We start from the raw sequence: 14980 nt of genomic DNA on the forward strand, positions 1-14980 counted from the left end.
TGGTGTGGTTTTCTCCTAGTTTAAATATTTCCTCTAATTCTGTAATTTTTTGTTCAAAACCAAACTCTACGACATCAACCTTAAATCTCTCCTTTAATTGATAGTAATTCAGCCAATGTATTATATACTTTCCCCTCTAATTCACTTAATTTTTAATACCCCAACCTTACTGATCTTTTTCTAACAAGTCCCCATATGTTATCCAGTACATTATTTAAATTATGAACAGTCCAAATGATGAGATCCCATTAACAACCACCCTACTCTCCTTTCCCCTGATGATACCTCTGTTCTCCCCTCATTTGACGATCTGTACAGACACTGAAAACTTTCTTCTCATAGTCCCATGTTCCCTTCACCATCTCAGTTTAGGTTGCTTATCTAAGCCCCTGGAAGTGTCTTGGTTTCTGGCTGGTTTCACTGAGCAATCTCACTTGATGCAGCATTTTAAGAACTTACAGTAGACTGCAGGTGCTGTAAGGTGATTTGCGGGTGGTGTTGTTTTCTTTTCCCCCTTCTTATTTCTCACTTATAGCGAAGATTGCTCCCACCTCAAAGTCCCAGATAAAATCTACTGACACTTCAAAGTGGCTCAGATTGCCTGTCTTCCCTCTAACAATTAAATAACATCAACACCTGTTACTGCTAGGAGCTTTTAAGGCTGGGGGTGGGTGCATTTTTTACCCTAAACACACATTAAACATTTAAGTCTGAAAAAAAGGCAAATGGAAGATTAAGCTAGGATATTCAATAAAACAAAAGTAAAGGAAAAGACTCAACAAAACCAATGCAGATGACAACACCAAACCTACTTCCACTTGGGAGAGTACTATATGTGGTTTTTAAACCACAATTATAGTTGGAAAAAAGTGCTTTCGGAGATGCTTATTGCATGACACCTCTGACCCATAGCTGCTGTGTCTCCGAAGCATGGTTAGAGCATCCCTTTTCATTGATGGGGGAAACATGTCAATATGCTCCCAGTCATGCTATTGCTCAGCTGCAAATCATCACTGCTGCAGCAGTTGCAATATTGACAGTCACGTGGCGTCAGAATCTCATCCCCCTGTTTCTTCTTCACCTTGCTATTCCCAAACAGGCTGGTTTATCCTAGAAACTGGGACATTTAAAAAGCAGCTCAAAAATCGGGATGGCAGAGGATTAATCAGAACTGTTCCTGCCAAACTGGGAGAGTTGGAGGGCACATTAAAGCCCAGCTTTCTGCCTCTCTGTGTCATACCATCTTGGTGATTTTCTCAAATTGTCTTGTGGGGTACACATTGGCCAACATTTTTCTGCTTATTTACAATCTCTGGATCAACTCCAGAACTGAACTGATGCAATCTGTTTCAATTCAGAGCTCATACAAATTGTACTGAATCAGTCCAATATTTTTTGTTATTCATGATTCATCTCAATTGGTTGTGGAGCCATGTTGTAATGCACTTAGTGCAGCAGCAACACACACAGAGAAGAGTGCCCAATGTGAAATGAGAAAGATTGTAACTATTTGTACAGAGTCCTCTTTCTGCATGTGGAGAGGAGAGAATCAGGCTCAGAAATTTTAATGTTTGTCACAGTTAATGGAGACGATCCTTGATGTGAGAACAGGGGTGTACATGGTTGTAAAATACTGGATGTTATAGTTGATTACCACTGAACTACACTTTTTGGGGGTTAGTGAAATTTGGTTAGATAGATGATAAACAGTCATAGTTTGCACAACAACCGTCTTTAATATTATTTTGCATTTGCTTTGACTGAAAAATGGCTTTCTGACTGTTTGTATATGTATATATTGTTGTTGTTGTTGTTGTTGTTGTTGTGTGCCTTCAAGTCGTTTCTGATTTATGGTGACCCTGTCCTATCATGGTGTTTTCTTGGCAAGATTTGTTCAGAGGAGGTTTGCCATTGCCTTCCTCTGAGGCTGAGAGCATGTGAATAGTCCAAGGTCACCCAGGAGGCTTCATGGCCAAGCTGGGAATCAAACCCTGGTCTCTGAAGTCATAATCCAACACTCAAACCACTATGCCATGCAGGTTCTCCTGTATATAGTCACCCATATATATCTCTATCAGCCAAACAGGCAGATACAGAGATAGAGACAGTGAGAGCAAGACAGCAAGAAAGAGAGAGAACTCACACATACTCTTTTCTACCTGTCAGTGAGTCATTACACCCAAGGTATCTGCAAAGGAATCTAGATAGATTTTTAAAAAGTTAGAATTGTAGAGTTGGAAGAGACCGCAAGGGCCATCCAGTCCAACCCACTGCCATGCAGCAACTCTCAATCAAAGCATCTCCAACAGATGGCCATCCAGCCTTTGTTTAAAGACCTCCAAGGAAGGAGACTCCAATACACTTTGAGGGAGTTTGTTCCACTATAGAACAGCCCTTACTGTTAGGAAGTTCCTCCTAATGTTGAGGTGGAATCTCTTTTCCTGTAGCTTGCATCCATTGTTCCGGGTCCTAGTCTCTGGAGCAGCAGAATACAAGCTTGTTCTCTCCTCAATATGACATCCCTTCAAGTATTTAAACAGGGCTATCATATCACCTCTTAACCTTCTCTTCTCCAGGCTAAACATCCCCAGCTCCCTAAGTCATTCCTCATAGGGTATGGTTTCCAGACCCTTTACCATTTTACTCACCCTCCTTTGGACACACTCCAGTTTCTCAATGTCCTTTTTTAACTGTGGTGCCCAGAACTGGACCCAGTATTCCAGGTGAGGCCTGACCAAAGCAGAATACAGTGGCACTATTACTTCCCTTGATCTAGACACTATACTTTTATTGATGCAGCCTAAAATTGCATTGGTCTTTTTATGTTGTAACCATTAATTACTTGATGCTGTGGCTTTATTCCATAGCCTACCACAGAATTCAAAAATCTTTCTTGCAATGGCTGGCACTTAAAAGGCACAGAGCATCTTAGGATTTTACTTTACTTTCAGATCAGTGTGGTGTAGAATCATGTCAGGCTCTGAATCATCTGCCATTAAGAGTACTCCTTGTTTTTTGTCAACGTTGTCATCTACATCTGTGCCAGAAAATGAAGATGTCACACTCTCCTGCAAGATCTCTGGTGAGTACCACTGACTAAAGTCCAAATATGTATTTTGGTTCTTTAATTAATTCAGAAGTTTTTTATGATTAAGAAAATAGATACTTTTCAGAACCATTGTAAATTAGTATATCTAAATGGTCAGTTGAAATGAATCATTAACAAAGGCCTGCAATGAAAAAACTTTTTTCAACATTGTAACTGTTTTTAATGTATTTTTGGATGCTGAATATGAAAAACACAATAAAAATGTCATAACACATACAGTTATTTCATGACTTTGATGTTTTTATCAATTCATTTGTTTCTCAGTTTGAGTTATGGTCACTGATGTTTCAGTGTGGCCTGTTACAGACAGCCAAAATAAAGCTGCTTCGAGTCACAGTGGAGGTATGGTGTTTCAATGATGCATGCGTCCTAAGAGTCCAGAAGCCACACCAAAGCCACGCTCCAGTCCTTAGGGCTGGAGCGTGGCTTTGGTGCAACTTCTGGACTCTTAGGATGCATGCATCATTGAAACACCATACCTCCACTGTGACTCGAAGCAGCTTTATTTTGGCTGTCTGTAACAGGCCTGTGATTCCTTTTAGTGCTCTTGAATGGATTGTGTTTCACTGCAGCAAATGAAAGTGTTTTGGAAGTCTGTTAGAAAACTTTAACCCCTTTCTTACTCTTTGCAAGATCATTTCATTCAGTCGTATATTGCAACATAGAAATATCCAAGCAAACTGTGAAAAAACTGTATGGCCTGTTGCAAATCTGAGGTCATTTTTGGATTTAATACTCCAGATTCCTTTAAAACCTGCATACAATTTTTAAAAAGCTCTTATGGTCCTTAATTATGCAGGCCTGTGTTATCAGAAGTTCAGAAAAGCTGGGGATATTTTTTGCACAAAGCTATATGTGTACTGTATTCAGCCACAATGAATTACGTGTGCAGTTTCTTCTTAGGTACAACTCAACCATGAAAATAGCCTTCCCCAGTCTGGTGCCTTCCAGATGTGTTGGACTAGCTTCCATCACCAGCCAGGGGTGATAGAAATTGTAGTCCATCACATCTGAAAGGTGCCATATTTGGAAGTCTGGTGAAGGAATCTTTTCTCTCTTCACTCTGATCAGAGGAATCTTGCTGCAGGTCTATATTGAGAGTCTTTCCAGGAAGGTGTATATAACTACATTTAATAAATCTCTTACAGTATCAACAGCGCTATGGAGCCTATTTCTTTAGCTGTGATTAAGCAGACAACTCAGTGATGACACAGGTTTATGTGAAAGTAAAAAGGTCACAGATGGTAATACCTATATTCAGACCAACCAAAATGTCACAAAGCAAGCCTTCAGGTTCTTCACACAGGGAATTTACGCAGGCGATCCAGGGCTTAGGTCATTACTGAGTAGAAGCTGATTAACAGGAAATTAATATGGAGGATTTATATTACACTGAGAAATTTTTAGCAACTGTGATATTGCCAGGTTTCAGGGTTGTACAAACATAATGCACTTCATCACTGGATTATGGTTAAGATATTGGTGACAGGCCACAGAATTGTGTGCTTTATTCCCCTAACTCCATCTATAATTGAAGGTTATGTCAACATGGACATCAGGGCAGCCATGTGTCGAACATTTCAGAGGACAGTCCTCTGTTTGAAGGGCTGGTCTAAGAGAATCAGTCAGCTAAGTCTGTTAAACTTTAACTAAGATGTATGATAATGATAATGAAGTGACAGTGTACTTGAAGAGAGGATACTCTTTTGCTCTATCTTATTAGCAAACCAACTGCTGATATTCAGTAATACAGCATAAGGAAATATGATGTGATTAGAACATACTTTTTTTTAATTATCAGCAGTCCAAATGATAAGTCTGGTTCAAAGATAAAGAACCATAATAAGGCAGGAAGAGATTTGGAATATGCCCATCAGTGGCATCTGGAAAGCAAACTAAGTATACATATTGGCTCATCACAGTCTTTCACACTTTGATGAGATGTGTGTATTTGTGTGTGTCTGTATGCCTTCAAGTTGTCTGTCAACTTATGGGAACCGCATGAATTTCATAGAGTTTTCTTAGGCAAGAAATACTCAGAGGTAGTTTGCCAGTTCCTTCCTCTGAAATATAGCCCACAACACCTGGCATTCATTGGCAGTCTGTCATACAAATACTAAACAGAGGTGACCTAGCTTAGCTTCCAAGAACAGACGGGATCTGGTACCTTTAGGGCATTTACATGTATTGTGTTTCCCCTTAAATTAAATGTGACTCTATACAAATGAATTAGCATATACACATTTAATGGATATTCTTGCCCTCTTTTTTGGTGATGCACATCCTCTTCTTTGGAGATATTTAAGAGGCCATCCTGACTTCAGTTAGCTTTCAGTTAAGATCTAATTATGAGATTTGCAAAACATGTGTTGAGAGCTTAGGGAGAATAACAACATAAGAAGAGCCATGCTAGCTCAAACCAAATTTTATATACCCATAATTCTGCTCAGACAGCAGCCCACCATTTGCCTATGAGAAGCAAACATTAGCGCAACTGCATCCTCATGTACCCTAGCAACTACTATACAGAGACATTGCATCTCCCATATTGGAGAGAGCATTATATTCATCATAACTAATAGCCACTTAAAGCCCTAACCTGCATAAATTTATCTTGCTAAATGCTGCAGCAGTCAACAGTACTTCTTGTGGTAGCAAATCCCACAGTTTTACTAGTGCTGCTTGAAGAAGTAATTTTTATCTGTCCTGAATCTCCTATCATTCAGTTTTACTAGATGACAATGCATTAGAAAGTTTTGAAGGAATGAAACCTGTTTCCTTCTCCCTTTCCCCACATCATGTGTAACTTTACCCACTTCTATCATAACTTTAATCAGTTTGTAACCCCCTAAGAAGACCTAACTAAGTTTGATGAGGAGTCTTTGGTAAGAGACTTTGATAAAGCCTTTTCAATTCCAAGTAAACAATGTCTGCTAGATTGTTCCTGTCCATATATTTACTGATGCTTTCAAAGAACTCTAAAAGGCAAATGAGACAAAATATACATTTGCAAAACTCCATGGTTATTCCTTTTAAACATGGCTTCCCCCATCTGTACACTTGACAATCTTATTTTTAATAACACTTTGCATCAATGTTAGCATAGCCTACACCTCTCCAGCTGGATGTGTGGTTTCATAGTTAATATCTAGAGTTGGGCATGTTTCGAGGTCACAATGACATGCAGAAACTAGAACTTAAACAGGTGTAGGAGTCACACTGACTAGAAGACATGTGGGAGACTTAGATAAAACTAAGACAAGGAAATTAGTTTGTTGATCAGCTCACCCCCCGCTTCAGCTCTTTGCATTTCTTCTTGCTCAGAGACCAAACCCTTTATTCTACTTTATCACAGGGTTCCAAAATCTGCTTCCTGTCCTATCATCAAAGGATTGTTTCAGTTTAATCAGTTCATTGACACCCCAGTGTTAAAGCTATCAAGCCGTTCCAGACCCTCCTGAAAAAGCCATCAAAGCCTTTTATCACACAAACCACCCCTTGAGGGTACAAAATAGGGTATAAATATTCATCCCTGTCCTAGTCATATTGTTCACTGACCAGGATCCCTCAGTGCAACTCTCAGATACAGTCTGAGCCACTCTAAACTGCGCTGGTCACAGTTCTGTGTTTCCCACAGACTCCCTTCAGGACTGGTAATTATCATCCTTTGCAACCCCTAACTTCTCTCTATCCAACCTTCCATGCCTTTCTTTCTCGCAGCCTTGTATGATTCTCAATTTTTTCCCCAGTTCTGGTATGTTTGCATGCATCTTTGCACATTTCTAAATAAAACACATCAGTTGCAGAAACTGGAGTACTCTTTCCAGTTACTACTGCTATATATAGGTGAAAAGATGCTCACAGTTACCCTCCTCTTGCAAGCCACCTCTGACCTATAATTTCCCCCAAATTTCAAGGAGATGCTGGTATTGTTAGTGGGGACACTCAATGTCCTGTACTTTTTAGTGTATCATCAGCCTACCTAGAATATAGAGGGATAATCAGGGAATCTCAAGCTGCCTGGCTATAGAATGTGTATGTCTGGAATGATCAGACCAGAAAGGTCAATTTTCTGTTCTTTATTCTCAGCTTCAGACAGCCTAAAGACACCTCTATATTAGAATCAACAAATAAATACATTTTACTGAGTCATTATATTGCTTAATGTTGTATGTTGCTTTCACCTGCTTAGATCATAAGCTGTTTTCAGCAATATTTGCTCATTAATCTGGAGGAGCGATTTTCTCCATGTGTTTCCAGGCAATCCGAAACCAGAGGTAACCTGGTACCAGAATGGACAAGATATCAATGGACAAAGAGATATTTCCAACTATGAAATACTGGAGGATAATGTAAACCATGTCTTACATTTATTTGGGTAAGATGGTATAATATACTTTGTCTTTGTTTATTTAATTCCTTGAGCATGTCCATGAATGATTAACTCCTCTACTGACAGTAGCAGAGCAATGGCCAAGAGTTTAATCCTGTAGACGTTTACTTTGAAGCAATCCCCACTAACTAGTTTATCACACAAGTGAGATTCCATGGGAAAATGGGAGTTAAATGACATTTAAAGCAAAGAAAACCCGGAAATACTCAAAGTTTATCACACAAGTCACAGTTAATGTGAAATAACGTGAAGTTAATCTGAAAGCAAAGCAAAGAAAACTGGCAGTCTGCTTTGTGTTCAGATTAACTTTGCGTTATTTCACTTGGGAAGTCCCCTAGTGTAATTAACTCCCTGAATTTTCAAGTTTTGTTTAAATTTGAAGGTACTTTAAATCGTGTTTAACTCCTGTTTTCCCGCGGGATCTTGCTAACGTGATAAAGCTCTGAATTTGGTGGATATAAGAACACACATAAAATTGCAAACTAAGGGCACCTGTTTTTCCACCGGAGGGAAGCCTCAGCCACCAAACCACGAGGCTTTCCACCGGTGGAAAAAGAACCCGCAAAAAGTGGGTTCTTTTGAAGCTGCAGTGGCGGAGTAACAAGTGTGCCACTGGTGCACTCGTTACATAAGTGCCGCATGGCGTTGTGTGGATGCCCTGCGGCACTTATGTAACTGGCGGTGCCCATGTATACAGGGCACCACCATTGTTACGCCCTTGTCACGTGCGAGGGTTGCGGGGCATGTGGGCGCTCCGCCCTCAGCCAACCCCTACGCAACGAGGGCGCCTAAAAGACCCATATGTACCAGGTCTAATTGTGGGTCTTATTGAATTGCATGCTTATTGAAGAATATGCTGCACTGAACTCACTGGGACTTAATTCTGAATAAATACCAGAACTTCACAAGGCTAAGCTATAAATCAGAAAATTATTGGTTCCATTTGTGCATCTTCTGTGATCTCAGTAGATAAATGAAGACTAATCATGTTGTCAGCCTCAGCTGCAAAATGGAATTAATAATTCAGTTCTAAAATACAATATACACACTTTTGCTATTAGTATGCAAAGGCATCTTGTAGCACGAGGGAAAGAAGTTGTAGCATTAGCTTTCATAGATTTAGGGCTGAAAAATATTGGGCAAATACAGTGAGCAGACACCATAGTCCCGAAGCCAGCCCCTGCCACAGTCCCAAATGGGCTGCTGGCAGGAGCAACTGTTTGCCACTCTTTTTTGGGCTGGCTTTGGGCTGCCTTAGGCGACCTCAGAGTGACTTCTGGGTAGAATGGGGGCATGCGTTATTTGAATGTCACACTCCCAAAATGCCCAGAATGCGCTTTATTTGGCCCATGTGTTTTGGGCCTTGGTCTACGTCCTTAGAGATCCCTTTGCATACTGATACTTCAGATGAATATAGCTATTTCTCTGAATTCTACTCTTGTTGTTATTTGCTGACAAGTTAACTTCAGCCTATGGCAACACTATGAATAGGGTACTCAAGACATACTCAAGTCTTGCAAACTCAGAGCCATATCTTCCTTGATTGAGTCAATTCACTTGTAGTGCAGTCTTCATCTTTTCCTACTGCGTTCTGCTTTACCAACCATTATTGTCTTTCCAGTGAGTCACCTCACCTCATGTTATGTCTAAGGTACAATAGACTCAGGAGCTAAACAGATCGAGATAAAGTGGCGGCATGGGGGCATGGTGTTTGGATGATGCATGCCCTGATGCCACCCCCATGCCAGCCGCTTGGCCGCCGTCATGGCGGGTGGCATCATGGTGCTCCTTTAGCACTGTGTTCAGACGATGTACACCAAAAGGAGGACTGGAAAATGCCACCACAGCAGCAAGGGGGCCTTTTTGCCAGCTCTAAACGGTGTGGCATTTTGCAGTTTCTTTTAGAGCCGGCAAAGCATCAGATTGGGGCTGTGGTTACTGTAGCCCTGATCCGGTACTGAAAGGGGTGGCACAGAGCTGTTCCTTTGGGGCAGTCTGTTTTGCCTCTCAGTTTAGTCATCTTTTAGTGAAATATAAATACTGACTTATTACTAATGAAAGTGATTTCCATTGAAGTCACTGATACTTATTTTCAATGGTATTGATGTATTGATGTAGCTATCACTTTGTGCTATGTGGACATATCTTGGTTTGATCTAGAATCAGTTCAGCCATTTCAAATGTCATTAAGGAACCTTTGGAAAAGATTAATTGGGGAGGGTGACTGGAGAAAGAAAATGTTCTAAGTTGAACCAGTTTGCCTGCCATGTAAAACCACAGTTTAGCACAGCATAAACAGGCAGGAACTAAACCATAGTGAGGCTTGTGTGCTTCTCTTCTATTTTCCTTCCATGTGGCTGGCAGAAGGAATTCAGTTTTAGTTTCTACTTTTGATTAATCACAAACCTAAAACCTTGACTGTGGTTGGTTTCAAGTATGTCATCTTCAAACTGAAACTCACTTCTTTAAATTAACCATGGTTAACCACACTTGGTTTATCAAGAATGTATGAAAAAAAAAAGCGGAAGCAAAAGTTTAAAAGCTTCTATGCAAGAGAATGAGAGAGTGGGATATGAAGCTTATTCCTGCTCATTTGTTCATGTTAAACAGTGGCTTACTGTCATGCTTATAATGTTTTGCACCTGTGCTCTTTCTTCTCAATACACATGCTCTTATGCAGTGCTTAAAGCATGGGGGCGAGGGAAGTGTTGTACCCAGAGGTATTTAAAGCAAAGAGCTGTGGATTATGTCAATATTTTCTTTCAAAGTTATGTATGTATGTGTATATATATATATATATATATATATAAACTTGAAAGGGGGGAACAGAAGAAAGTTTTAAATCTGGTGAACAGCAATTATGTAAAACATTTGCAAGAGAACATTGAGAAAATTAACTCAGAGAAACTGTTTCCCATCTCAGCCCTAAAACTGCTTGCTTGAGTCATCTGGTTATGACCTTCCCAGCAATTAAGAGTAAGGAATTTGGTGAATGTTAACAAATGCCTATGCCTACAGAAGAGCCATGAAGAGAATTAATAATCACATTACGTTGCTACCAGAGCAAGCTATAAACCTTTTAAAACAGCCATGTTCTTTTTTTATGGTGCTTTACTGTCCATTTTGCTATGTTTAGTGGTCCTGTGAAACATTTTGCTATGTTTAGGGGTCCTGTGAAACGGACATAAAGGCAAAGCTGCCCAAGCAAACAATTGTCATTACATCTTGTGAAAAAGAGTTCCACAATAACTATATGCTGGACTCTCCCTGCTCAGCCATGGAAACCCACTGAGTGACCTTGAGCAAGTCACACTCTCCCAGCCTCAGAAGAAGGCAAAGGCAACCCCCCAACAACTTGCCAAGAAAACCCTGTGATAGGGTAATCTCAGGGGCACCGTAAGTCAGAATCAATTCGAAGGCACGCAACAACCACAATGTGAAGTGTTACCTTTTATATTTTCTGAATTTCCCACTATATAGAGCCAGTAATTGATTTGAAGTTCTAGTACCACGAGGTGCCCAAGCAGGAGTAGAAAACCTAGGGGTGGAGTTGGCACATTGGATCTATCCCCAACCCACCAAGGATTACATGCCAATGCTGAAATTTGGTGTCAGTTGCTGAATTTTCTGTCATTATAGTTGCATGCCACGGGGGTTTGTTGGTAACTTGTGATGGCACTCTCTCTGGTACAGGAGAATGCTGAAGTGTCCTCCTACACCACTGGATCCTGTCAGACTTCAAAACAGTCCACTTTTCTTTCTGAAGTGACTGAAAAAGAATAATGAGGGGAAATCCACAGGAGTTTTAACAATGTAGCTGGCAGTGGCCACAACCAATTTAAAGTGGCTACAAAATAGAGGCCAGGGTCTTATATGCAGCCGGTGGGTCATGGTCTGTCCAACTCTGTAGCTAAAAATATGCTTCTTATCTGACTATTTCTCTGTCCTCTGAAGATTTAGCTTCCCTCCATTTCTAGACCAATTAGTCTTATGACACCAACAATTTTCATTTGGTGCCAGATATCTGAGTATTGTAAAGTTCTGTTATATTACAGTGAGCTTGCCATATTGGCAGGCTAGCCATCCATGGACTGGAGCTCCTGAAGATCACTTCACCCCATATTAGCCAATGGTGGCACACATCCAAGGGAACACTGATGTGGGAGTGCACATGTTGCCACCCATTGACTAATATCAGATTGAGCTGCCATGGTTCTTTCCCATCCACAGTCCCCCTAGAACCACACCCTCATGGATGGGAAGGACCCACTGTATGTTGCATTAAAGACAAGCTGTGTTGTTTTGAGCTCAAGGATACCATACCATTTACATAATTTTAACTATATATGAAATTATATTGCCCAGAATTCAGTAAAGGCCTTTGATCTTCATAAGTGGACTTGCATTTGCGAGAAATAGAACTGAGATGTCTCACAAAGTCAATATTCATCAAGGAACAGTGGTGGCATTACTATATTAATCTTGAGGAGAGGTGGGAAAGAAATAAACATTTGTTGTTGATATTGATTTATTAGTAGTTGATATTATTAGTATTAGTATTAGTATATAGGGGAGCCAGAGAAGTGACCACTGCACTCCGAGACCAATGTACAATTGGGCAGTCTTCAATAGGAGGGTTGCTATGTGTGCATAAAGTTACTCAATGCAGATTGTGATATAAAATTGCAGCCATTTATTTTAAATATAATCTAAGCACTTAATATTGATATGCAATATTTAAGCTATACATTTTTAACATTCACAGGTGCACAAAGCAACAAGCTGGAGTTTATCAGATTGTGGCTAGGAACTGTTTTGGAATGGCTCAGTCTTCAGCTTTTCTTAAAGTGACTCCTGGGGACAAATCTGAACTTTATCCAACATCACACTATAATCCTAAAGATGATGCAGAAACTTGCAAAACAAATGAAGGGACTCTATCTCAGCAGAAAAACTCAAGTGAAAGTATGATGAATAAAGAAGATTCAGCAGAAAAAAGCAATTCATTCTTTGAGTGTTTTCTCTCTTTAGATTTGCCAGAACCTCCAGCACCAGAATCCAGTGGTTTGTACAGAGACTCAGAGCTAGAAACAATAGCTTTCTGTACACTGGAATCTGAAAGTCAGCAGAAAAATATTCACTGTTCAGAAGACAAACTGGAGCCCACGAATGTATCAGATCTAAAGCAAAATAATTATAGGACTTTGGATGTGTCCCAAACCACATCTGATCTCTTTTATGATGAGATGGCTATGAATGTTAGTGAAGGCGAGGCAAATGAATTCAACAGATCACAAGTGGATGCCAAACCAGCAGGTCAAATAAGTGATCACACAGACAGCTGTTGCTTTAATGCTGAAGTCTTAGCTGCTTGTCAGATAAGAGAATATGCCAAGACACATGAAAAGAATAGCCTGAGTAAATGTCTGGAAAAAGGCACACTGTCCGGGAATCACACAAGTGCTCTTGGAGAAAATCAGTCCTGTTTTGTGGAGAGTCCCACTATAAATGTTCAGAATAATACTGAGTTGCAACTAGACAGAAGCTTTATTACAGTGGATGAAGATGAGCATGAAGATGATCACCTTGAATATTTTGAATATTCCGATGTGATGACAGAGGAGACATGCCAGGACTGGGAAGAGAAGCTGAAATTCCTCTTGGAAAGTGATGGGGAGGAGAATGAGTTCATACCGGGTAGTGATTGTGACGGGTGTGCTTACTTCCTTGGTGAAATGCCTCGCCTGTTTCAAGTGTCAGATAACACTGTGCCTATGGATGCCACCATTGGCTTCTGTGGTCATCAGTCAAAAGCCAAAGAAGTAGCTGTCAGGTCTGGGAGCGACCCCACTGTATACAGTGCATCAACCTTGCAAACAGGAATGACTCTCACTGTTGGGCAACAGCTAAGTAAAACTTCCACCATGAAGGACAAAAAGAAGTACAAACCAGCTGTGGCTTCCATGGCAATTGAAAACGATTATCCCAGAGTGGAAGAAGAAAATAGTAGCAAGAATCACTCAGCATTGGATGTTTCTGTTGTTCATTCACAAGGAAGAGAAAATGGGATTTCAGAGATGAAATGCTCCGCTCGTGACTTAGGTGATTCTGAGTCTACAGCAACAACAGGCAAAAAAGATGTGGATGGAGATGTCTCTCAGAAAAATGTACGACGGTTAACAAAGCTCAGAAAGAAACTGACCGACGGAAAAGTCAAAGTTAGCGTGGCAAGTCTGACAAAGACATCAAAAGACCCTTCAAATGTCTTACACTGCCAAAAGCTTCGCACTTCTGAAGTCTGCCCAGTTCAAATGGAAAGAGGTTCTTTAGATTCAGCTGCAGAAATTCACAGGCCAGGAAGAAATGTTTCAACTCAAAGGAAGCAGGATATGGCAAATGCTCCAAAACAGATTGGTTTATTTCATGGAGAAGGAAGAGAGAAAAGTGGTCCAAGGGCAGGAAAATGTATTCGATGTCTATCAGAAGAAAACCAGGCGCCAGATGAAAATGCAACACTTATGGTAAGGTAACTTTTTATTTTTTAACAAAACCTATTTTGCATATCTGTGACTTTAATTTTCTTTATTCCCTACTTGCTGAAAAAGAATGTGGATCCTGAAAGATTTTACCATTCCTGCTTATGTGATTGACAGCTACTGCTGTTAAGGAAATATGGGCCTTGAAAAAGGCCCAGATAAGCCATAAGCCACTCTAATTATAGAGAGAGGGCAGGTGGGGGAGGTCCTGATAAAAGTAAGTAGCACTAATGGGACTTGTAGACAGCTGGAAAGAGAAACCTGATATCAAATCAGTTCTATGTGTCTTATTCAAACAGTGTATCTTTCTCTGTCTCTCTCTGACACTGGCCAAAGTTTCTCAACTCTGTGTGGAATAAATGGACAGGTGGAACTCAGTAGAATGTTGCAAATAGAGACAATTTAGGAATGGAAGTTATTTGCAATTCTGAAGTTGTCTTAACTATAAAGCCTGTTCTTTTCCCTTAGTACTGCACTAATCTTTTACTTAAAGCCTCATAGCTGACTTAGGTATTTCATACATATTACATTTCTGAACTGGAATTACTGCTGTTTCTTTCCCTGAACGTGAATCTGCAATCTGTGAGTGACTCACCATAGTAGCATAGCACTACTCTATTTGGAAATATTATGTTCTGTTTTTCATGTATAGGCAATGGCATACCTCAATTAACAAAGCCTCTGACAGAAAAGCTCCTCCTTACAAAGTCTCTTACGACCCCCAGCCTTTTACTCCTTGTTTTCTGTCTGGCTGGAACTTTTAATAGCAGCATCAGACCTGGGGAAATGGTGAAGGAGGGCTACAGAAACACAAATACTTGGTGTTAGGTCACAGCAATGTGTCCATAGTAAACAATGTAAAAAGAAAACTAGAACTGGGAAAGTATGGGGTTCTGCTCTAACTGATCCTACTGTAGCTGTGTGTGCTTGCCTGCAACAGTC

At 40.3% G+C, this 14980-nt stretch overlaps 1 protein-coding gene across 4 annotated transcripts in view; it reads left to right on the forward strand.

The window, feature by feature from the left end:
- Positions 1 to 14980, forward strand: part of ALPK2 (alpha kinase 2) — a 97783-nt gene that overhangs the window by 16237 nt on the left and 66566 nt on the right. For all 4 annotated transcript variants that reach the window (XM_089497075.1, XM_089497092.1, XM_089497100.1 and 1 more), the window contains exons 2-4: positions 2952 to 3082; positions 7370 to 7487; positions 12268 to 14023. In XM_089497075.1, coding sequence (XP_089353201.1) covers positions 2971 to 3082; positions 7370 to 7487; positions 12268 to 14023 — 1986 coding nt within the window. In that variant the 5' untranslated portion in view covers positions 2952 to 2970. The remainder of the gene's footprint in view (positions 1 to 2951; positions 3083 to 7369; positions 7488 to 12267; positions 14024 to 14980) is intronic.

This window comes from Sceloporus occidentalis, unplaced genomic scaffold (genome assembly GCF_023333645.1).
Source record: "Sceloporus occidentalis isolate IW3139 unplaced genomic scaffold, rSceOcc1.0.p SCAF_1, whole genome shotgun sequence".
NCBI classification, from domain to species: Eukaryota; Metazoa; Chordata; class Lepidosauria; order Squamata; family Phrynosomatidae; genus Sceloporus; species Sceloporus occidentalis.